The sequence below is a fragment of the Calidris pugnax genome, unplaced genomic scaffold (assembly GCF_001431845.1).
Source record: "Calidris pugnax isolate Ruff unplaced genomic scaffold, ASM143184v1 scaffold220, whole genome shotgun sequence".
Lineage (NCBI taxonomy): Eukaryota > Metazoa > Chordata > Aves > Charadriiformes > Scolopacidae > Calidris > Calidris pugnax.
In genome coordinates this window covers 1498888-1521824 of record NW_015090963.1, presented here as the reverse complement: position 1 = coordinate 1521824, position 22937 = coordinate 1498888, and the positions used below count along the sequence as shown (strand labels likewise).

General features: G+C 42.9%; 1 protein-coding gene across 1 annotated transcript in view; it reads right to left on the bottom strand.

Moving 5' to 3' along the window:
• Positions 1 to 22937, bottom strand: part of UNC13B (unc-13 homolog B (C. elegans)) — a 209670-nt gene that overhangs the window by 90457 nt on the left and 96276 nt on the right. The window contains exon 11 of the mRNA XM_014952451.1: positions 1042 to 1088. Within this exon, the coding sequence (XP_014807937.1) occupies positions 1042 to 1088 (47 nt within the window). The remainder of the gene's footprint in view (positions 1 to 1041; positions 1089 to 22937) is intronic.

Sequence of the window (22937 nt, the reverse complement as noted above, 5' to 3'; positions counted from 1 at the left end):
GCTCACCAAAGTCCCAGGCTCCTGAGGAAACCGCGGGGTTGCTAGGCAGCTCCAGGCATCCGCAGGTGTGGAGGATGCTTTGCAGGAGTACCAACATCGCGGAACAATGACTCCAAAAGCAGAAAGCCACATAATGAACCTTCCGATTCTAACTTTGCGTTTTATTAGGGAAGCTTCCTTCGGTAGTGTGAGAATTAACTTACGTGTGTGGCAAGCCAACCTCATGCTGAGATTTCGGGGCAAATCCACCGCTATGTCAGCTCGTAATGAGTGCACCACCACTAAACCGTATCGCCCTGATCACGCACAAAGCACGTAACACCTAGCAGCTTGTAAAATGTGTCATTGTCTTTTTTCCCCCAGAGAGGATTCTAAGGAAGCCACCATGCTGGCAGCTATTATGCAGAGTACCATGCTGAAATGACACACCATCAGGATCTGTCTGCTTCATTTGCTGCGAATAGTGCATTGCAGAGAGAACAGGCCGCCTCTCGCCCTCACCTGTGCAGAAGAGGCATGATGATCACTGCTTTAAAAATTAAAAACCTCAATGATTTCCGGAGTTTTACTGCAGTTTTGACTACTAAGTGACCATAGAAATCATTGCAAAGACAAAAGACTTCCCCCAAAGCTATCTCTTTCTTCTAAGAGCAAAACACACAGCAATCTTCCTGAGCTACTCCTTCCCTTCCCTGGTGCCCTCGGTGGCTGATTCAGGAAAAAGGATCTCATCCAGACTGCTCTGGGGTACTCTGTAAGGTTTACTTAATACTGCTGCCACAAGCACTTGCTGCCAGCATGTTACAGATTATATGTTGAAACTCTGTGTTCTTAACCACAGATCTCCTGAAGATCAGCCCTCCTCCAGACCCTTAAGAGGGCACTCTGAAACAGAGAAGCAACCTGGCCCTACATGAGGCATGGTCCTGAAAACAGCCATTGAAAACCTCAGAAGTGTGGCTTTCACTTAGGTTGATCTGCAGACATTAAAGTACACTATAATTATAAACAGAAGGAAACAAGTCTCAAAAGACCACTTACCCTCCTTTGAGCCAGGGTGGTTTTGATGGATCAGTCTCATCTTGACCCTTAAATGGAGGAAAGGAAAAGAAGAATAGGAAATTAGTTTCCAAAAACACTAGAAAAAGTATTCAGGTTCTATTGTGAGGACAGGATAACAGACCACACTGCATGCAGGCAAATGCATACAGAAACTTATTCAAGCACCTCCAACCACCAGCACGTCAGGACAAATCATACAGACATGGACAGGCTATGCAATTTCATTTGAACACTTAAAACCAGGACCAGAAGAGCCTGTTCAGTGCACCTCCTCTTTCACATGTCAGTCTCGAAAACCAATTTTTTTTTATTTCCAACCAAAAAAGCATGAGTTATCAGAGAGCTCCTGTCATTACAGGTTACCACTTACATGAACACAGTCATAATGAGGATGTTACAAACTAAAAGCACCTGTATGAAGTGCACAAATGAATGATGAACATGAAACTTTGTACAAACACTTGTGATCTTTGTTCATGCTCAAATGCAAAGACTTTATCCCCTTAAGAAGGGAGGTCCCACTGCAGCTCCCCCCCTTCTCACACAAGTATTTAATTTCCAGTGGGTGTCAAACAAGGGCCATCACTTGCAAGGTCATTGCAGGTGAACTGGGATCTCACAGAATGGTGGAAAACACCACCGACTGCGAATACGAGGATTCATATTCATTAATTCAAAACATGTTCTTTTGTTCATATTAGGAGTGTATTTATAGACCGATGTTTTTTTTTTCTTTGAAAAGTCTTCGGCAGACTGATTAGAGCTGAGAAGTGCTTAAACATTTGCAAAGTACCTGGAGGAAAAAAGGTTTTGGATAAAGGGAAAATGGTTTACCTGTAAGTGGGGAACTCTTTGTTCCAGCTTACAGTTCATACCTTCTCCTGCACTCCCTGAAAGAAAAGCTGTTCTCAAACAGGACTAAGCAAGACGCACGGCTAATAGCTAACACTCTAACCTCAGAAAATCACATCTGCCAAGAATGTAAAGAGGCTGCAACTTGCACACAGTGGAAATCCAAGTACTTCCAGCCACTTCCAACCTGAGGGTCATAACAAAGTGAAAGACTATCTGTCAGGAAGTAAATTCCAATTTTATGCAAGATAAAAGAACACAGCCCCAAAAGAAAGATCCTTCTTTTTCGTTTGTGTTTAGGTGGGGTTTCTGTGGAGTTTTTTGGGGTGTTTTGTGTTGCTTTTTTTTGTCCTGTGCTTTGGGTGAGCTGTGCAACCTCAGGCTGTTCACAGGTGAAAGACAAGGTCTCCCAAGAAAAGCAGAAATAACCAAGGAAAACAAGTTTCTGTTTGAGGTCTCAAGCCATACAGCAGCAAAAGTCCAAACACTTCATTAGCCCTACAACTCCAGGGATAGGCAGATCTGAAGACTACATATATTTTTATTATTTAATTTTTGAACAGGCCATACAGCAGCAAAAGTCCAAACACTTCTCCAGGGCTAGACAGATCTGAAGACTATATATGGCATGAACAACATGACATTATCCATAGTTGAATGGACACTCCAGATTTTCTACATGGTCAACAACATGACATTATCCATAGTTGAATGGACTCTGTATTTTCTTCATGGCTGCACAGGCCTGTAGACCCATGGTCCAGCACAGGTGCATGTTTTCCCCATAGCTAGAGCAGCACACCAGGATCTAGGCTTCTGCAGGAAGGATCATGCCCTACACATCTCCACTCCAAGCCAAGCTTCCAGAATCCCTCAGCCTGAAACCCGCATTTCCTCTGGAGAAAATGATTCCTCCGAGTCAGCTGCTGGTCAAGAGACAAGACTTCATGATGCAACCAGATCCTTTAGAGCAGACAAGGCAGGACATCCCTTCCTTGGCCTTTGAGCACATGGAAAAGCTGTGGCTAGAAAGCAATCCTAAAATGGAACAATGTTTTATGCTGGGCTGAGCCTGACACCAGTTGGTTCAGCTGTACTGAATGACAGAGAATGACAAACACAAACATGGCAACATTTTCTCACAAAAGGTGTAACAGGGCTTTCCATCAGTTTATCTGAGAAACTACAAGTATAACCAATCAATATTTAAGACTTTAACAGACCAAATAGCAAAGGCAATACTGCAGCCTGAAGAACACAGGAGCATCAAGAACTCTGTTCAGGGGAAGAAGATCCAGTGAAAGCTGTTATTTAACTGGGCAATAGCCATTTCTTCCACAAGTCAACAGAGAACAGCCAGGAGTGTGGATGCCAGGGAGGATGCACTGTGGCAGCATGGTCAGGAAACAAACCCCCACCAAGTCCCAGATCGAGACATGCCAAGTAAAAATTGCTGAGAGTCCAGATATAATAAATGTGCAGAAGTACAGTTTAATTACTTTTGCCAAGTCTTTTAGACATGCAAATAAAAAAGAAAACAAGAAAAGAGAAAGAGCTTCTCTAAAGTCAAGATTAAAAATCATCTTGGTTCAGCAACATGAAACGAAAGAGCATTCAGTAGACGACAGTATTGATGCAGGGGCCAGGCAGGTGATGCCTGTGAGGAAACAGGAGTTATCACCTGCTGAAAGCAAAGTAAAGAGGTAATTTGCTCCAGGCAGCCTTCTCCCTGAGAAAATGCCAAGAAAACCAGCATCTGACATTCATCAAACAACGGCTGGTGCCTTAAGACTGTGTAAGAGCCAATGCAGTACCGACAATTAAGGTGTGTGGGGGAAAGAGGGAAATGTGATTTAAACTAGCGTAAGCTCATTATTGGCTTCAACAGCTTGCAAAGCTTCAGAGCGAACATGAAGGAAAGAATTAACATGGACACAATTGGAAAACAGGAAAAAAAAATAGAAAACAGGGCACACCGGTTTTGAAAACATTTTGTTTGCTTGTTTGTTTGACAAAGCAACCACTTTTCTTTGGACTGAATTATCGACTGAATTTTCATTTCAACAGAAAAACTTTTGATGCAATGCCATATGACGTTAATAAGGCTGGATAAGCAGAGAAGGAGTAGGGAGGTTTAAGGTGGGTAAACAAGTAACTGAGCCAGCCATGGACAACGCAATAAGGAAGCTAGTGGGAGTAAGTAGGATCTGCTGATAAAATCTGCCGATGACAAACACAGGAGAACTACTGACAGAGAACTCAGAGGCCCAATGGAAAGAACTGATGGCAGCGAAGATTGCAACAACAGAGGATTGAATGCGGTATAAATGGCAAAGTCAGAGCCACAAAGTCTGCTGTGAATGACTGCATACAAGGCGTTCTTCGGTGGAGAAAGGCATCCTCGGCGGACAACAGACTTGAGCTGTAGTCATCACAACTGGCCATAAGCCTCTTTGATACAGCCATGTAAGGAGAGAACATCATCCATAGAGTGTCCAGAGAAATGTCTCCATAGAAATAAAAGCCTAAATACCTCTGTGCTGGGCTTGCAAGACTCCCTCAAAGCAGCATATACAATCTTTTTTTTTCTATATCAAAGTAAAAAGAATTCACACAGGAAAATGGCAAAAGTAGCATGAGGGTGTAAACACAATACTATAGAGGGAAAACAGGACAGCTTGCTTACTCTAGCAAAAGGAATTTTTCTCTGTGCTTATGAACAGACAGAAGAACATACTGCATAGAAGAGAAACTGTGGCTAAATATAAATGGAGGATGAATCATAGAATCATCGTATCTAACCATGGCAGTTCTGTAGTACCCTTTCAAAATGAGAAGATGACACCAAACCTAACGAGTTTCAAAGAAGGAATTTGGGCAGCTTATAGACAAGGTAATGGCATAGCTATCACACAGTGGCCGAGCGCTGGCAGCCACCAAGAAGTCCTCTGCAGTCCATTGTTCCAATGACATGTGCAGTCGCAGACTGCAAGTGTTGGCACGAGGGTTAATGGGCACCTCTGGGAGCACCAGTTGAACAGTCATCCACAGTTCACACCACTGTTGTGGATAAAATCACTTCCCACATTCCTTTTCATTTAGAGGTGGCAAATAGCAGTGCTCTTTAGATAGATTTGCTGCAGTTGAGGAGTTCTCCACCCTCCGAAGGCAACTTTCCCACCAGGGCAGCTCCAGCAGCTGCTCTGGGTCCTGTCACCAGCCATGGATCTGCTCAAGTTCAGTCATGACAACAGCCTGGCTTGCTCAGAGCCTGGGCAAGCAGAGGAAACGACAGGCAGATGAGAACAGCATGGGAACAACTGTGAGAATTTTTAGCACTGGTTTTCCCAAAACAAATGGGTGGGCAAAGGGAAAAGTAGACACAGTTTAACACCTAGACATCCACGTGCTGCATGTCACAGAAAGTGTTGTGCTGGCTCATGCTTCACTACTCTGCACAGCTCTGTTACTTGATGTCTCCTTGAAAGCAGCCAGACCAGTCCAAATCTGAAATTTTTATTATTTAAAAAAAATAAAAATCTCCTTTAAGCACATAAAGCAGCACTAAAAAGATGGAGAAGCAAATACTTTTGATGCAAAGTATCAACAAAACAGCCCATCACATCTCTATTCAACTTTTTATTTTATTTCTGGTGCTGATGGATGAGAGTTTCACACCTACTGTCCAGCAAATACCTCCGGCCACAGAAGTGCTTGTAACCCCTAGTAATGTGGTGCATGCACTCATGGTAAAGTGTGCTGCAATCAGTTGCTGAAAGGTCTTCTCCAAGTAATTGAAGTTTCTTATCAACCAAGAGCCAGTTAGCATAATAATGCCAGCGACAGAGTAGCATAAATTTAATACCCTGAATTAAACAAGTCAACAGACATGATCATTTCAGGCACAGTATTCAGTCACATGGAAGGCAATGTTTAGTGAAGCCCAAAAAGGAAACTAAAGAGGAGTTTTACTCATTCAGGAAAAGTGGCAACTAAGCTTACAAGTAATTTGAGAAGTTATTTAAACAAGATAAATTGCAAAATTTAGAAATTGTATCTCATACACAAGAAGATGTTTCAAAGGACAGAAAAAGCAATTATGTACTTCTGTAGAACAGAAAGTCCAACAAACAAACAGTGAGGCATCAAATTAAAAAATAAAATAAAATCACAAAGTCTAGGGCAGCACAAAGAAAAGGAAGAGCATCCCCAGGTCTGTCAGCCTTCCCCACATAAATCCATCTCTCCACATAAAAGGCTTTCTAACTATGTAACTTTCCGTCACATTTAATCACTGTGTCTAGCGCGTTATCATTTTAGATAAAATACAGATGTAAAACATGGGAAGCTGCTTTATTTAAACAGATAAGAAAAGTATCAATAATGACTTTTTATTTGTTTTGAAAATCATTCTAACTTGTTTTCAAATACCATGCTTCATTACTAAACCTCAAAGACCTCAATTTAGCCATAGAATAATCTGAGTCAGGCTAAAACAAGGCACAACTTTTTCACTGTCTAAATTAAACTTCTACTCATGCGTAATTAGACCGTTTCTTCAGGGGTATTAGCAGAGTCAGATTGAACTAAATCATCCCAATTAAACTCGTCAGTCTTGTGGCTCAATGTCTTCATTGACTCAAGTGTGCTATGTTTTATGTTTTCTATGCTACGGAATCCAAAGCTGCAACAAGCCGAGGGATTATTTTAAATTCACTGTATTCTGCAACACCGTCAATTTAAATAATGACTGGAGAGCCTCAAAGGAAGCTCCTTCCACCTGATGTGTCTTTCAGTGCCAGTTTCCCAGCTGCCAGATGAGCGGTTTGAAGGAGGCTGCAGTGGTTTTTGCACTGAAGCCAGAAGAGGACAGAATTTGACACCAGACAGCTCCGCGTTACTGGAAAAGCACTAATGGACAGACTTTTGCCAATAAGGATGAAACAAAACTGTTAATGTATCAGCCAATAAAGCTTAGAAATGCAAATTCATCAAACTCAAGGGATGATATCTGCATGGAGGTCCAGAAGCCATGCAACGCTCAGCCTCCTCCAGGAAGCTAGTTTAGCCTGATTCACACAACTAAGGGAGAGGCAGAAGCACAGCAGGCACTGAATCCACACAGCACAGATTAAAGAAAATACAAAAGTTGAGAATCCGAGGGCCAGAAACTTCTCTATATGAGGTACAGTAGCAACCACAAACTAAGATGCTATACAGCAGTCAACAAAAAAAATCTGTGGATCCTCTTACAAGGAAAGAGTTACCTGTTGCTCACAAGGTGATAAGCAGAGAGGTAATCAGTCCCTGAGTGGAGAAGCCATAACTGCAGGTATTAAGGGAAAAGTCCTGCCCTTCCCAAAGTGCAGCCTGTAGCTAGCTAAAAAGGCACAGGATCTGCAGCAGACACCTCCCAGCACCCGCAGTCTTGCTTAATCTCAGTATTATAGCCCATAGTGGTACTTGTGATTTTAATTGCTGTAAGGCTATGACCCAGACAGAGATGGAATGAAATAATACAACCGAGGAAATATGAGGAAATACTTGGTTTAAACAAGATTCATAAAGAGGAAGACTGGAAAAGACAAGATAAACAATTTGCACCCTGCTAATGTGGTGCCTGTGCACGTTACACCCCACAGAGCACCGACAGGAGGAGACTACTCCAAGCATTCATGTTTTCCTCTTTGTACAAGGTAATACACACTGAACAGACTCTTAACTCATACACAGCGTTAACAATTCCTCTGACAACCATAACATGCTAAACTGAATCTCAGTGCCTCAGTGGGAGCAATTGGCATGCACACACAGCAGTTTCAGAAAGAGATGCTGGTTACAAGGGACAACATGTACAACCTGGAGCTCTCCTCTACCTCCTTCTGTGAAGAAAAAAAGAGAAGGAGAGGAACAAAAGTTAATAGACCAGCCTTCTGCCATGAGCTCTGTAAAATGATCTTAGAAAGCAGGGTAAACATTTGCCACAAGTTGATAAAACATTTGTGCAGTGGAGACTTTTCCCATGTGCTTCCTGGGACTTACACCAGTTAATTAATCTCTACCAATTAATCTCGAGTCAAACTAATCAAATTTCATCCATAACTGCATATGCATTAGAACATAATGCTTTTGAGAGCTGATTTTTTGAGTTACAGTTTCTGTTTTATTAACTCAAGAATTCTAAGTAATCTTAATACAGAATTGGAGCTGCTATTTACCATACCGGAAAGAGAACCTGTTATTTATGACAGAGAGGAACAGATTTTTTTCCCCCTTTCCCCCAGACTGCATCCACTGCCTGCATCTGAAGCACCTCCCTCCTTCCCTCCTCACCCCCTGTACATTTTGCCCGTTATGAGGAAACTGGTAGCTCCCACGGAACACATTTTGCTTCTGCAAATACCATAATGCAGAGAGATATTTTCTGGTTTTATAAATCTAGGCTATTCTCCTCTGAGAAAAAAAAAAAAAAATATCCAGAAGCCTCCTACACTAAATCTCATGTTTATGGATATGCAATTTCAAGGCTAGTAAAGTTATATGGGAGTCATACTCAAAACTTCCGGTACAGACATGATATTTTTTTAAGTCTTCCAATCAGATAATTCTGTATCTGCATAGAAGAATCATATTATTCATTTGCATAAGAAAGATGGAGGGGAAGGAATATCTTCATGGCAACAAGGGCCACTCAAATTGGTTTAAAAGCTAAAATAGTTTTTAAAGTTACTGTCTATATGGGTGTAATTACACACATGCAATCACTAAGATAGGAAAACAGAGAAGCTATTTTAACTCAATCACTAAGGAGAAGTCAAATTACTTTGGCAAATGAAGTGCTGGATTGTAGCTAAAATAAAAATCCTGCTTTCCACCTTAAGTCATACCCGCATGGATCCTGAGGAGGGAGGAAAGGCTGCTGACTGCCCTGCAAGCCTCTCCTTCCTGAGCTGATAGAGGAGAAAACCCAAGCGACCATTTGCTGCTGTGTTCTGCCAAAATGCCAGTGCTGCAGGAGTGACATACTGCGATGGTCAGCTCTGCACAGACCTGGCCACCTGGAGGAGCTCAGGAAACATGGGGTCCACCTTAGATGGCAATGTGCTTCTTTGGGCTTCTGTCTGTTCACCTCCCAAGTGGTTTTCTGTACTATCCTCCTGCCTGTACCTCCCTGTTATGCAAAACCTTCTCACCTAGGCAGCCCCAATTCTACTTCAAGTCCTCTGGTTTTCTCCTTCTCTTTGCACATTCCCCCCAAAACCTTCAAGCCCAAGCGCAATCTCTCCCGACTTGGTCCCTGGGGTTGTTCCAGTGTGTCCCAAGCACATCCAGACTTCCCTCATTCCTGGGTTTTTATCTCCTTTGTATTCGAACCAGGTTCCTTCCTGACATCTCCTGTGAAGCCTCCGAGAGCAGAAGACCTGGACTCGTGTCCCCTCTCAGGTCTGCCATGCCTCAGTCATGCCGAGCAGGGAAAGCCCCGTTTTAGCCCCCGGCTGGAAAACACTGAGGACAGATGGAGTCTCTGGCAGCGCAACAGCTCAACTGTAGCAAGCTACCAGCGAGCATATGCAAACTACACATTTTTCAAAAGCTTATTCACTTCGCTCATTTGGGGTTGATTTCCCACAGAAAAATGCTTGACACAGACTAGCACTGCCAAATTTTAAGGCCTGAGGGCACCAGAGCTTCTCAAATATAGGTCAAACTTATTTTTATACAAACACAAAGCAATAAATCTTGCATTAGATTCATGGTTTGGGGGGAAAAAAAAAGAAAAAAAAAGGATTATTCTGGCTTAAATTCCATACATAACTTTGATTTCTGAGCCCCTTCAGTTTAAAAATTACTAGGGACAGTTTCAGGCCAAATACAAAATTTGGCGAAGCCCTAAGCAACTGCAGACGAAGATTTAAAATCATCTTAATATATCTCATTACTGCAGGTGTGCTCACAGCTTCTTCAATGGCGACTAATTTGGTTAAACCCTGATCACAACTCTTGCACCATTCCACTTTTGAGCAGTCGATTTACAGCTACAAAAATGTCTGCCATTTCAGGGCTGGTTTTAAACATACACAAAGTGTGAAACTGTTTTCATCTTCACTTATGTTATTTTTTTTTCATTTTTCTCAAATTAAAACTTTTTAAAGCATGCTCAGATTTTCAGGAGGTATTTTATTTTTTTTCTTTTGACTTCAAATTAAACACAATAATTATTTACATGCATCTGCCAAGTTCTAAACTGTTCCGGTAATTTGCATCTGCGTACAACTATAAATAATTTAAACCTTTATGCCAGTGCATCATCTCTGATTCACCAAAACACACAGATTTACCAACACCTTCAAAGTTATCATCCACTCCTTTGCTGCAAATTGCTGCCAAACACATTTAATGAAATACCTTAAACTGAACTTTCAAGCAGGCATGAGTAATACAGTGGTTCAGGCTCAGAACCAAAAAGCCAGCAGGCAGAACTGGGTTTTCAGTGGACCTGACCCAGGGAACTTAAAAGCCTAGTAAGAACAAATTGCATTTTTTAAGTAAGACATAAACACTCATCTGCAGTTGGGGAAAAAAAAGCAAACCAACAACTTTTCATTGCATCCCCAGTGTGATGCTTTTTCCAAAGGAAGAAAACAAGAGCTTGGCTTGGATTTATTTCGAGTACAGCAAAGAAGCACATGAAACTGTTGCTTCCCCTTCTCGGAAAATGCATGCCAAGACAACCCTATTTCAAAGTGAGTAAGTGACTAGTTTTGCCCTGCTCTACAGCCCTTGGCAATACTGTTATCCCCTTCTCTCACTCTGGCTGTTTGGTTATTCACTGCTCCCTCAGCCACTTAACTCCATCCTGCATGAGCACCCCTGCTTTGGTTGTGTCCCTCAACCTCTGCTCCGGACAGGCCTCCACTTCCCAGCTCCCCTGCTTATCCTCTAATGGTCTGGGCTGCTTTGCTTCCTGACATCTCCTCCAGGGTGTTTTTCCAAGTTCTCTCCCTTTTCTCATCCCTCATCCAGTGTTTTCCACTACCCTTGACTCCTTTAAACTCCTCCGGTCTCTCAGAGCACATTTCCTGCACCGTGATTTCATCCCACACGTACTGTTATATCTTCACTTGTCACATCCACCATATAGACACGCCTTTACGCGGGCGTCACACAGGCATCATTTCTTTGTAACATCACTAGATGATGTTCAGGAGAACTGAACCAGGGAAGCTCAGGAGTGCGAATCCACCCTGGAGCCAGATCTAAGGTACCAAAGTCCAGCGGTGATCCTCCTCCTTCTCAACTGTTTTGGCTACTTCTCACCTTGTGAACATGCCTGTACTGCTCGAACGCTGCTGAGATGAGCCACCTCCTCTCACAGTCAGAAATAGGTTATTTCAATACTTTTGTTGCACTGTGCAAATGCTAATCCAAACCACTGCCTGTTCCCCCAGGTCCTAAAATTATGACTTACGCCCAGGACTTGAGCACTGTGCAAATGCTACTAAGAACAAAGGAAAAAATGAAAAGAATTAACAAAAAAAAAAATTAAAAAAGCTTTCTGAATTTTAAAAAAATCAGTTTCATCTGTACTATCTATACTTTAGTAATCTAAACATTCCCTTGAAACACAAAAACATGTATCTGTGCCAAGCCTGCTAACAAATCCTAGTGTTGCGCTCATTGAAAACTTAGTGTTTGAATCAACTCTATACTAAGGATCTTGTGCAAAAAAATAAAGCAAAGAGCTGATCACAAGCTTTATGACCTGCATAACTGAGAAGGTCGCTGGTACAGAAGTCAAATACAGATTGACAGATTGCTTCTTCAGAGCAAAAGCACCGTCACTAGAAAGGACACTTGGAGTGAGACAACTCTTTCAATGGGAAAAAGAGCACTCTGACTATTCTGACTAGCTTTCATGACTGCAAGGAGAAAAGTGAACAAAATATTTGAAATAAAGATGTTCACAATAAGGATGTGAAAATTTCAAGCTGTAGTTCCAATAGCTGTCACTATTGAAACGGAGCCTTCTCCCTTAACTGTGTAGTGATTTGGATAGGGATGACACTGAGAAAGTTTTCTCAGTGCTTGGAGAGGGAGGGAGCAGATGGACACACATGTCAAGGTTAGGTTTAGTTTTACCAAATCATGGTCCATGAAAACATGTTGGTCATTTTTATGTCCCACATCCTCAGGAATGGGTTAACCAGCACTGCTCCAAGGTTGTATCAGCTCACATCTGCCATGGTTAAACACTGCATTATCTGTGCTGGCAATAAGGGACAAAGCTCCACAGAAATGGAAACTTTCTCATCTCATGAACAACTTATGGAAACAATACCAAAACACAGGTCTCAACCATTTTTATTGTTTGTTTGGTTGGTTGGTTTTTTTTAATTTTTGAAGGTCTCCACTGGGATAACATCTAGCAGTGACTGAACTCTGAGAACTCCCACTTCGTGATGGAGCCACTTGAAGTCTGGATCCACTCAACTCCCAAAACTGCAAATCTGGCTACTTATAGCTCAAATGCACACTTTGTTATCACATGTCTTAACTATTATATTTAACAAGAAACCAAGTCACGAATTATGATGAAAAGCCCTAACACCTGCTATTTTGAAGATGCACTGCAAATCTCCCTCTCAAAAAAAAAAAAAAAAAAAAAGAAAAAAGAAAAGAGGTGAAGCTTACTAACTTGCATTTCAGTGTATTACACAATAAATTTTAGGGTTTTGTGGTCAGTACTGTTGTATAGCATATGTACTTGGCTTTGTAATTATTTGCTCATGACTTCTAATAAACTGTTCACTTACATAGTGAGGTGTTGGCTACTGGCTGCACAAATCCCAGATTTTGACATCTCCTTAAAAACATTTTTTCAGTTTACCTGAATTTGTCTCCTCAGCGGAAATCCAGTTTCCTTCCTGCGCTAATTCTTTTAAGAGTCTCCTACGCATTTGTCTCTTTTCCCTCAGCACATTTTTGAAATTGTTGATGCATTTGTTCAGGTAGATGGTCTCTGCGCACACCTTGTCAAGGCTCATGGGTCTGCACTCCTTTGCTGGCTCAGGTAGAGAGTTCACATCTCCTCCGAGCTCCTCGGGAGGTGAGCGCTGCCCAGGGGGGATTTCACAGTCAGATGACGGCACCGAACTGGAAACAGGAGGCTCACGAGGAACAGAGAAAAGACTGGAAGGAACAAACTGCATCTGAGCAGACGCTTCGCTGTTGACAGTTGTGTTCGCTTGGCTCTCGGAGGACTGACTGGGAGGGGTTTCTGCAAAGTTGTCAGAGCTGCCACACATGCCTGAACTGGTCAGCATAAGCGTATTGTCATCATCCATCTGCAAGCCGCTATCATTCTCCAAAAGCATTTCAGAATCACTTGTCTCCAGTTTGTGGAACACCAGCTGCAGAGCGGACCTGAAGTGATGAATAGCCTTCCCAAGTTTATTGGTGTAAAACTTCATGTCTACAAGATCAATGTTATCCCGGGAATGGTCAAGGAAATACTGGGAATTTTCCAGGACATCCCTAAAGACCTGATCAGTTGGATCTTGATCATTCAGGTCCATTTGGATCATATCTTTCAAGCTGTCGCTACTATCAGCCATTTCATCTGTTGTATGATCATAGCTAATGGTTGTCACCCCACTAGAAACATCTTCTCTTTGAACATCAACTTTCTCCACACTGGTAAGTTTGCATGGGGCATCACAGTCTATTTCAATTTCTTCTGTGGTTATCTCCTCATCTTTATCTAGAAGGGAAGAACAATTCTCAGTGACACTTTCAGTGTCAAGCCTGTGCTCGCTACCATTGCTTGAAGCACACACCTGGCTTGCATGGCCCGAAGAGTCAGGTGAGCAGCAGTAATTTCCATCACCCGATTTGGCCAGATTGGTCACCTGTGGATTTTGCAGAGGTTCTTGAAGGGCCTGGTGAACATCAGTGTCATCTGAAGGCTGCTCACTGCAGCTTATTGTTTGTGCTTCCTTCCCAGTTTCAGGTACTGAGTTGCTTTTCTTCGTCGAGGTTGACTTCTGCACAGAATCAAGTCTCTCCCCTACGCACTGTGTTTTCCTACTTGTACTTTTATACTTAACCTGGCACGAGTCTGTTCGAAGGTGCCCCGCTGCATCAGTTCTCTGCGCTGCATCAGGATTCACTGAGTGGCGATGATTTTTCTTGAAGCCAGACTGTGAAGAGACTGAATCTGTTTTGCGGCCCCTCTGGCCATTCTGTCGCTTTTGGTCTTCACTAGTAGCAATCCGGACCCCTGAGCTTTGCAAAAGGAGAGACTTCTGTAAAATAAAGTCTCTCTGTTCACAATTGACAAGTTTCACAACTGCTGGCCTTGGTGCCGACGGCTTGCCTGTACCAATATCTGATCTATAAGCATCTTTTATATACTTACTGCACTGGATACCATTGAAACAGTGATACTCAGACAAGAAGCTGCAGATAAGCTCTACTGTGTTTTCACCGTCTTTTTCTGGGATGCCATAAAAGTATAACACTGGTTCTTCCTTGTGTACCTCCTTACTTGGCTCTCGAGCATGTGTACCCTGGGTTTTGCCAGCGGAACCACCTTGCAGGCCTTCTATCTCGCTCAAGACCGTATCCACGCAGCTGGAGACTTCATCCACAGAGCCTTTTATCAAGGTGAGGTGCTGCCGGAGCTCTGCAATTTCTGTCTGGATGCGACTTATTCCCTGGAGCTCCTTCACGATGTAGTCAACCACATCAGCGGAGCGATCTCTCGATTGCCGTCTATGGCTCTTGTATGCAGCGGGCTTTTCCTGGGGGAAGCACCCTTGCCTTTCAGCCACCTCCCTCCAGCTCATGGCAATGCTCAGGGAAGAAAGGTCCTGCCCCTCGGACACTCTGCCCTTTCTTTCAGAGGAGGTCTGCGTCGTACCCTCAGAAGAATTTCCCTGCAAATCCTTCTTGTTCTGTTGAATCGAGCACGGTATTTTGACGTAGCCATCCCAGTTCAGTTCCACCTCGCCAACGTATACCTCACTCACCCCCTTGGAATCACGTCCTCCCTCCTGATGGAAGTCCCCTCCAGCAGTGGAAAATTCAGTGCTGGCAGAGTTCCTTTTTATTCCACAAACAAACATGTCCGTCTCGATCTCCACTGGGGAGAGCTGGCAGTGATGAGCGTGGTTTGGATTCTCATCTACCTGGCCTTGAAGAAGCCTCTTCATTTTGTCCCGCAGACACAAATGGAGCTTTTGCTTCCGGAACTGCCTCCTGCCCCACAGTTTTACAACAGGTTGTCTGTGCTGAAGCGCAATTTCATTTTCTTGCTTTTTCAATCTAGTTCTAGTAAACATCATCAGCAGCTGCACCTGTGTTTCTCATAGTGCTACAAGCTGCACAAGCACACATCAATCACTTCCCAATGCACAACTCACATCCAGTTTTTATTCTGTCACGAAGCAGCTACCAAAAGAGGGGAAAAAACATTACAGTTTGGTTCAGATAGAAATAGCCAACGTTACTTAAGCAGCAGAATAAAGAAAACAGCATCCACACAACAGCAGACAGAAAGAGGATGTGCTATTTAAAGTGTACAGACAGCATCTTCGTTTTGGCCACCTCCCCAGATCAGGTCCTTCTTTGTCAAAATAAGCATTCCTCACTCCCTCTTCTATCCAAGAAATTAAAAAAAAAAAAAAAGAAAGAGTTAAAGAGCAGTTCTGTGGCCATTACCATTTTCTACCAGGTTTGCAAATCATTCTAAGCTGAGCTCCTGGCAGTAGTGCACTGTGTGATTTAATTACCCCTCTAAATACAGAATTCTGAAAATTATTAGGGATTCTATCCCCGCATATTTCCTTTCCTTTCAAGTCCACAATCTTCATCCTTCTTTGCTTCAAATCAAAGCAGAAATTGAGTTTAACTTGGCGCAGTACTAGCCATCCCACAAGAATTGCACAAAGTGATGTAAAGTGGCAGGAAGACTGGATGACAGATTTTAAGTGTAAAACCATTTTGCTATTTTAATATTTTTATCTTAATATTTTGCTACCAAACACTAAAAAAAAAACCCACCAAAAAACCTCAAAGCTTACAAGCTCCCAAGCTAACCTGCAGTTAAATATGCCACACTCAGCATATGTACGAACAGGCTGAGCTGACAGCATGAAGATTCTGCACGTCACTTCTACTCCAACACTCAAGATTTTGCAGAGGATCGTTTTCCCTGATTTAAATCTCCTCTGTAGAGCAAAATAAATTAAATATATATATATATATACTATGTTAATGACTTAAAACTTCCATGCGTCTTAACTGCTGAACTTACTAAGCAACACACAATCAGTTTTTTCCTCCAGAGAGTAAGGCCCACACAGAGGTCCTCCTGGAGCCAAGGTGACTAGCGATTCAATTTGACTAGAGATTCACTTGATGACTCAATTTGGACTTTCTGCTCAAGCACATATTCTTACTCACATTCTTGTTTGATTTAAGACCTATAGTAACTGCCTTTCACTTTGACTACCTAGTTCTTAAAAAAAATAAAAAATAAAAAAGAAATTAAGCTCTGCAGTGCACAAACATAATCATCACAGGCAACTTTCAGCCTAACTTAAATTTTGCCGAGTGTGCCCAGCTTTGCGCAGGAAGGTTTACTGTCATGCTGAAAGGAACAGAAACAGGGTTTCTAACCTCGTTTTTGGCTTAGCTGTTTCAAGGCTAATGTGTTACAGTTCATAGTAGGATGTTTTTTGCTGGTAACTTTGGTGTTCTCCTAATGTGGTCTTTGCAACCCTGAAGTCTTCGGCAGGGAGGGTCACATGTTGACACAGCAGCACCCACTGGAGAATGCTGAACCAAGTGCTGAGCCCAAATATTTCATGCTCTCATGCTAAGAAGAGGACTGAACACCACAATAGGCCTGTTTGCACTGGATTGAGGGCTCATCTGAGGCCCAACAAACTTTCACCAAGCATTTTCACTGCCAAGAGCCAGGTCAGGAGCTCAGAGCAGCTTTCACTTGGTGCCTCTTTCCGGTGTCAAACAATCATCCCATTTTCAAAACTTTAACTCACAGTTTCTACACCAGCACCCATCCCAAGCTGCTGCAGTGCAGAAACCCCACGTCACACATCCTTGAGCTCCACTGGAGAGCCATTTACACTACTGACAGCATTTTTCTGTCAGTGACAATTTTCATCCTACTGAATATTCTGTTTTCATTTTTGTTGTTTCATTTTGTGGGCAGGGAAGGAGAGAGTGGTCTTTGATCGGGAGGAAGCAGTATTTTCAAATATCAGTCTCTATAATCAGACCTAATTAACATTCTATAACAGAGGCTGCATCTGTGCTTCAGGTTTAAGCCCCATCATCCAGCATCTCAGCAGAACTTCCATACCAAAGGCAATTATCTGCTCTTGTGTAGGCTAAACAAATTCCCTGTTGGACTTATTGCCAGCTTCTTAAAGAAAACAAGTTTTAATTTTATAAAATTTTTGGACCATTGGTCCATAAAGATTGGGTTTACTTTTTCACATCTTTCTTATCTAACTACTCCTCCATGGAACAGCCTAATATTTGCTCAGGCTCTCTTTTTCCACCACCGTTTTCCTTTCACTTGAGTGGCTAACTGGTGTTTAACACAAGTAAAACATCTCTGTATCACTATTAAGAAGAGAACCCTCAGAGAGCAAGCACCTGAATTCAATGGCAGCCCAGAAGAAGAGCTCTACAGTTGTGGCTCCCTACGTGTGTTGCTTGAGGGTAGCGCACAGAGATGCTCATTTCAAATATTTTCCAGCAGATTGAACCCCAAGCGCCAGGAGAAAAGCTGACACATGCTTGTGCAAGGATTCCCTCAGAAAGCTCAATGCGCATCATGCTTCCTTCCGCACGCAGCTTTCAAGGCACCAGAGGGGCTTAATGACCATTTTAGTTCAAAAAAAGAAATCAATTCAAACTGGAGTTCACTCTCATTTCCTTTGCCCGCTGCAACACTCAACAGCAGTGGATTCTTACAGAGGATGCTTTTTCCTGCTGAACATCTACTTGTAGAACTGCAGCCCCCCCCAAAGCAGGCAGTTTAGTGCAAACACTATGGTGGTGTCACTTTTATTTATATGTATCTAGTGTCTGTGGTGTATACATATATGTGTGTATGTATATTTATATATAGATATATATAGAAATACTTATTTCACTAGAGATTTTCAAAAAAACATCTTTGATTTCAAATACCGGCAATACCTTTCCAGCTTGCCCCAAGAGGGACAGAAACTGTTTCCTCCCAGAAAGGGAAGGAGGCTGGAGCAAAACACCACGATGGCAGCTCTGGCTCAGAGGGAAATATCCCTATCTCTCTCTACAGTGGATGGAAGGGAACGGAAATCTCAGTTCCCAAAGAGCAAAACCACAGTAATGCCAAGAGGCAGGTAAAAGCATCACCCTCTTTGCATCTCTACCAGTCTCACTCTCTCTATTCCCCACCTTTGGCCATCCCAGACCCACACTCAGACCCGGAGTTCAGGGTATTCACCCCCTCATCCTGTGTGCCTCTGTATCTCCTGCAAGGGTCACCCCCCCACTTCCTTTCCACCCAAAGTTGTGTGCATGCTCCTGGTCCTTTCCACTGTTCCATACCAGAAACACTGCATTTATTTGTCCCCTGTAAAGATCCCTTATTCCTCTAATGTTACCTGTGTTGAGGTCATGCTTCTTTGTAGCACAGACAGGCAAAGTGACAAGCAAAGTTAATGCAGGTTCAAACGGGGAAGAAAAAAAAAAAATCTAATCTGGATGCAAATCCTTGCTGAAGTCTTTTTCTCTTCCAGAATCACTCCAGGAGTCATATTAACACATAACAAGAAATCAAGTCTTTAAAGAAAGAGTATTTGCATCCTGGTATCCTGCCAGATACTGCAAGCCCTCACTGACTACACAAGCTTTCTTCTGACTGCCTTTTTAGCAGGCGTTTCTCTCCAGAACTCCATGCTCAGTTCAGCATGGAGGTACCTCTGGGTGTGCATACTGAAGAGAAGCATCCACAGGTACCATCGTTTCTACATGCCCCCACTTCCCAAAGGGAAGCCAGGCTCAAGCTAAGCTGGAGGAAAGCATCGTTGCCTTTACTTGGGGATGTTTTGCTACAGGTTGTTTGCTATTCCCATGAGGACGAAACTGACATATTAAGATTTTAAACAGGGGAAACAGGTGAACTACCACAAACACTGGGCCGGGCACACTTCTGAAATATCCTTGTAATAGATGAATAACAGTTACTGTTCCTCCTGACACATGGATTCACAATGACAATAGGAGCAAATGCACTAAGTGAGAAAAAAGAACGTGAGAAATCCCACGAAGGAATAAAACACAATTTTGAGTTCTCTGCTCATCAGCTGGGGATCAGTCATACTTTACACTTAGAGCATGCTAGGGGAGGTCAGGCTTCTCACCAGACTGAGGAGAGCTGGCTGCAACCCCCTCTGAGCAGCATCTTTGCTTCTGTGAGCCAGCTGGTCGAGTGGAAGAAAGGGGGAGAGAGAACAGCCCTTGAGCCCATTAAACCTCTGGCAAATGAGGTTGATTTTTATCTTCTTACTGGCTCTCTGGTCTTCTTCATGCTAAGAGAAATACTGAGACACCTTTAGCCCACACCATCATGTTAGGTGCTGGTAGCCCAGGGTAGATGTGATGTTCAGAGTCACCAGCAAAACTATGATCAAAAAACATTTCACAGCAACTTCTCTGGCCATTGACTCATGCCACCATGGTACTAAGTAGAGATTTTTTGGATTAGATTATATCTACACTATCTTCCACAAAAAGTGGTATGGCATTACCACTACTAACAATTACAATATCAGAAGCAATAAAATGTCTTCCTACTTTATAAAGAACCATTTAAACATTAAGAATACCAATAACTAAAATGCAGGACATTCTGAGAAAAAAAGATTTTGGCATTAAAAAGAGAACGAAATCATGGCTAAGGCTGCCATAGCAACATCGCCCCAGCACTGCACGCTGAAACGTCGACTCTTCCTGGGAATATTATAGCATTTTTAAACACATTAATTGCTGAAAGGATCTTAACAACAAGGCTTGACAGAGATATGAAGGGTTACCGCCAGCCTTGCTGATGTATGACTTCCAGAGGTGAGCATGCAATTTTCTAATTAGCACGATTAGATTTAATTTTGGGTTGGATCATACCTAAACATGGCATTATTGCTGAGAATGTGTGTTTTTTTCAAAGCTTCCCCGGATAATTAACAAAAACTCTAACTTTTGACTCCTGGCATGAATGACAGGAAGAAGGTGGTACTAAGCTGAGCAATCCTGGGCAAAGAACAGCAGGACTGGAGAACAAAATGTACTCTTGAAAAATTTGTTGACCTTAGGACATTTTTGCTAAAAGTAAGGTGCAAAAGAGACACATGGCACTTCAAAGTGCATTAAAGAGGAAATACATCCATGCTATTGAAAGAACAGTGGCTACAAATGGATGAAAATTATTTTAAAAACAAAACAATGTGAGCCAAGAAACCCAGTCCCTTGTTAAGCCTTTCACAGTCCCTTTGCAGCCCAGCCTCAACCTACGTTCCTGTTCAGGAGTTACTGCACGAGCTGCAAAACTACATCCCAGCCACGCTGGTAAAGCTCCCTGAAATTTTTAAGCACTTCCAATGATGTTTTTCAGGTTTCATCTCTACCTACAAGTTTGTTTCAATAAAGCTGAGCAAAAACTGTCTCAGAACACTTCAACACAGACATCAGTGAGAGCCGGCCTTCCCGCCGGCTGCATTTTAGAAAAAAAAACCCAACACTTAAAACCTTTCCAAAGCAGTTTAGTACGTGTGATAAAAGGTCAGGTTTGGCCAGTCAGTCACACTTATGGTGGAAAAATGATCCAGGGAAGACTGCTTATTGGCTGAATGCATTACATGGTTCTGCACCTCACATATCGTGGTTATTTCTTACCTTTTACAAAGGCCATTCAACTGAGGCAAAAAAAAAAAAAACCCTGTGAATAATATTTTGCTGTACCAGCAAGTGATCAGTGTAGCTACAAAGTGAAGCAACAGTAAAAAACAGTGAGCATGAGGATAAAACACCCACTGAAGTGTTGCAAGTACATTCACCAGTGTAAAAAATTCCGTTGCGAAACAGCATGAAATTAAATTCATGTAATTAAAGAATATCGCTATGCAGTACAGCAAGGAGATAGCACACCCTGTCTTAACTCTTAATACCCCTTACAAGCATAGGGGATGCCACAGAAGACGCTAAGTGACTCTCAGCTTTCTGTAAAATGGGACTAATGTCAGTCATCCACCCAGCATCACTTCTGTGAGCACAGATGGAGACGGATTGAGATGTTCAGGCCTTTTAAGTCCAGCTGTCTTGGGAGGCCCCGGAGAGCAGCTCAGCACCAGGCAGCCCTGCCATTCTTCGCGATGTGCTCATCCCCCTCGGCCACCACATCCTCTTATCGCAGCTTTTTATACAAGCTGAAAGCAGCAGTGGCTGGCACAGTGATGCACCGGATGCAGTGACAAATGAGGTCTGTCATTACCTGGCGGCCAAGAAAAAGGTGGCTTCCAGAGATGGAGCCACAGAAACAGGGGTTGTCCCCGAGTGCAGAGGGAGGCAAATGCTGGAAGCTGCCAACTGCAGAAATGCAAGGCTCATGCCTAGCCGGCAGCAAGCTAAGGCACACACCCTGTGCCGAGGAAAAGGTAAAAGGGATAATTGACTGCTAAAAAAAGAAAAGAAATCACAGCTGCTTCTGTCGTTCTTATGTAAAGTTCCTTCACTTCTTGGCAGCTTACACAAAACCTGAGCAGCAGCTATCAGCAGTTTGAGAAGCAATTCAGCAATTCAGCAGCCCCCTTGTTTCCAGAGCATGGGGGTTTGCAGCAGCTATCAGCAGTTTGAGAAGCAATTCAGCAATTCAGCAGCCCCCTTGTTTCCAGAGCATGGGGGTTTTCAACATAGCTGAATCAATCCATAAATGCCCATAAATTACCCATGATGACCCAAAGTAATAGCTGTTCCTCATGACAGATTTTTCCCCAAACAGCATCCTAAGAACCAAGTAGTCTATTGAACAGATGAGCCAAGAGCAAGAACTAACTTTTTGTTTAAAGAAAACAGCACTAGGAACTGCCCAAGCACTGAAGCACACTGACAAGTTGGGATCAGGGCTGTAGAAAAGTCTGCTGGGCTTTGGGGAAAGGTTATTCAGATTGTTCAGCTACCTTTAACTGGAGAGCAGACAGACAGCACTGCCAGTACAAACCCAGTACTTCTGCTTTAACTAAGGTTTGCCCGCACCATTATGAAAGTGATGAAGGATGCTAAGATCGCTGCCTTGACTAACAGACACAGAATGTGCTGTACCTTTCCTTTACTTGTAATCGAATTTACAACCCAGCACTGAAGCAATAGTGTGAACTCTCCAAGTGCTGCATTTTTGACAAGAACCACCAGGCAACACTCAACCCTAAGAATTTTTTCAGAACTCTGATTATTCACTGAGGAGGTCTGGAGCTGATTTTCCAGGTAACGGTGCCTCAGCTCACAGGGAACACTCAGACAGGGGAGAGACAGGCAGCACTCACCAACCCAGGGTTATGAATTAGGAGGTCCACCTTCTGTTGTCAGGGCAGTGCTAGCACAGCTGGGGTACAGCCTGGTGCTACACGGTCTCACTCACTGTTTCTGACCTGTCCTGCACTCCTTTAGAGCAGATGCTCAGCAGCGTTCAGCCAGGCTGGGTGAAGGTAACGTAGGCAGCTGATGGAATAATTAGGGTTTTCCAGCTCATGCTGCTAAACTGCAGCACTCGGCAACTAAAATCCTCCTGGGCTAAAACTGCAGCTTTACTTCTATAAGCTTTCTCCTTTTCATCTTGAGGACAGAAGACCTTAGCGTTCTGTATTAAGTCTTGATGTTTATCCCCCGAAGGCTCACTCCATTAGCAAAAGAAAGCTGCCCTTATAAAGGGAATGAAAACTGAAAAGATATCT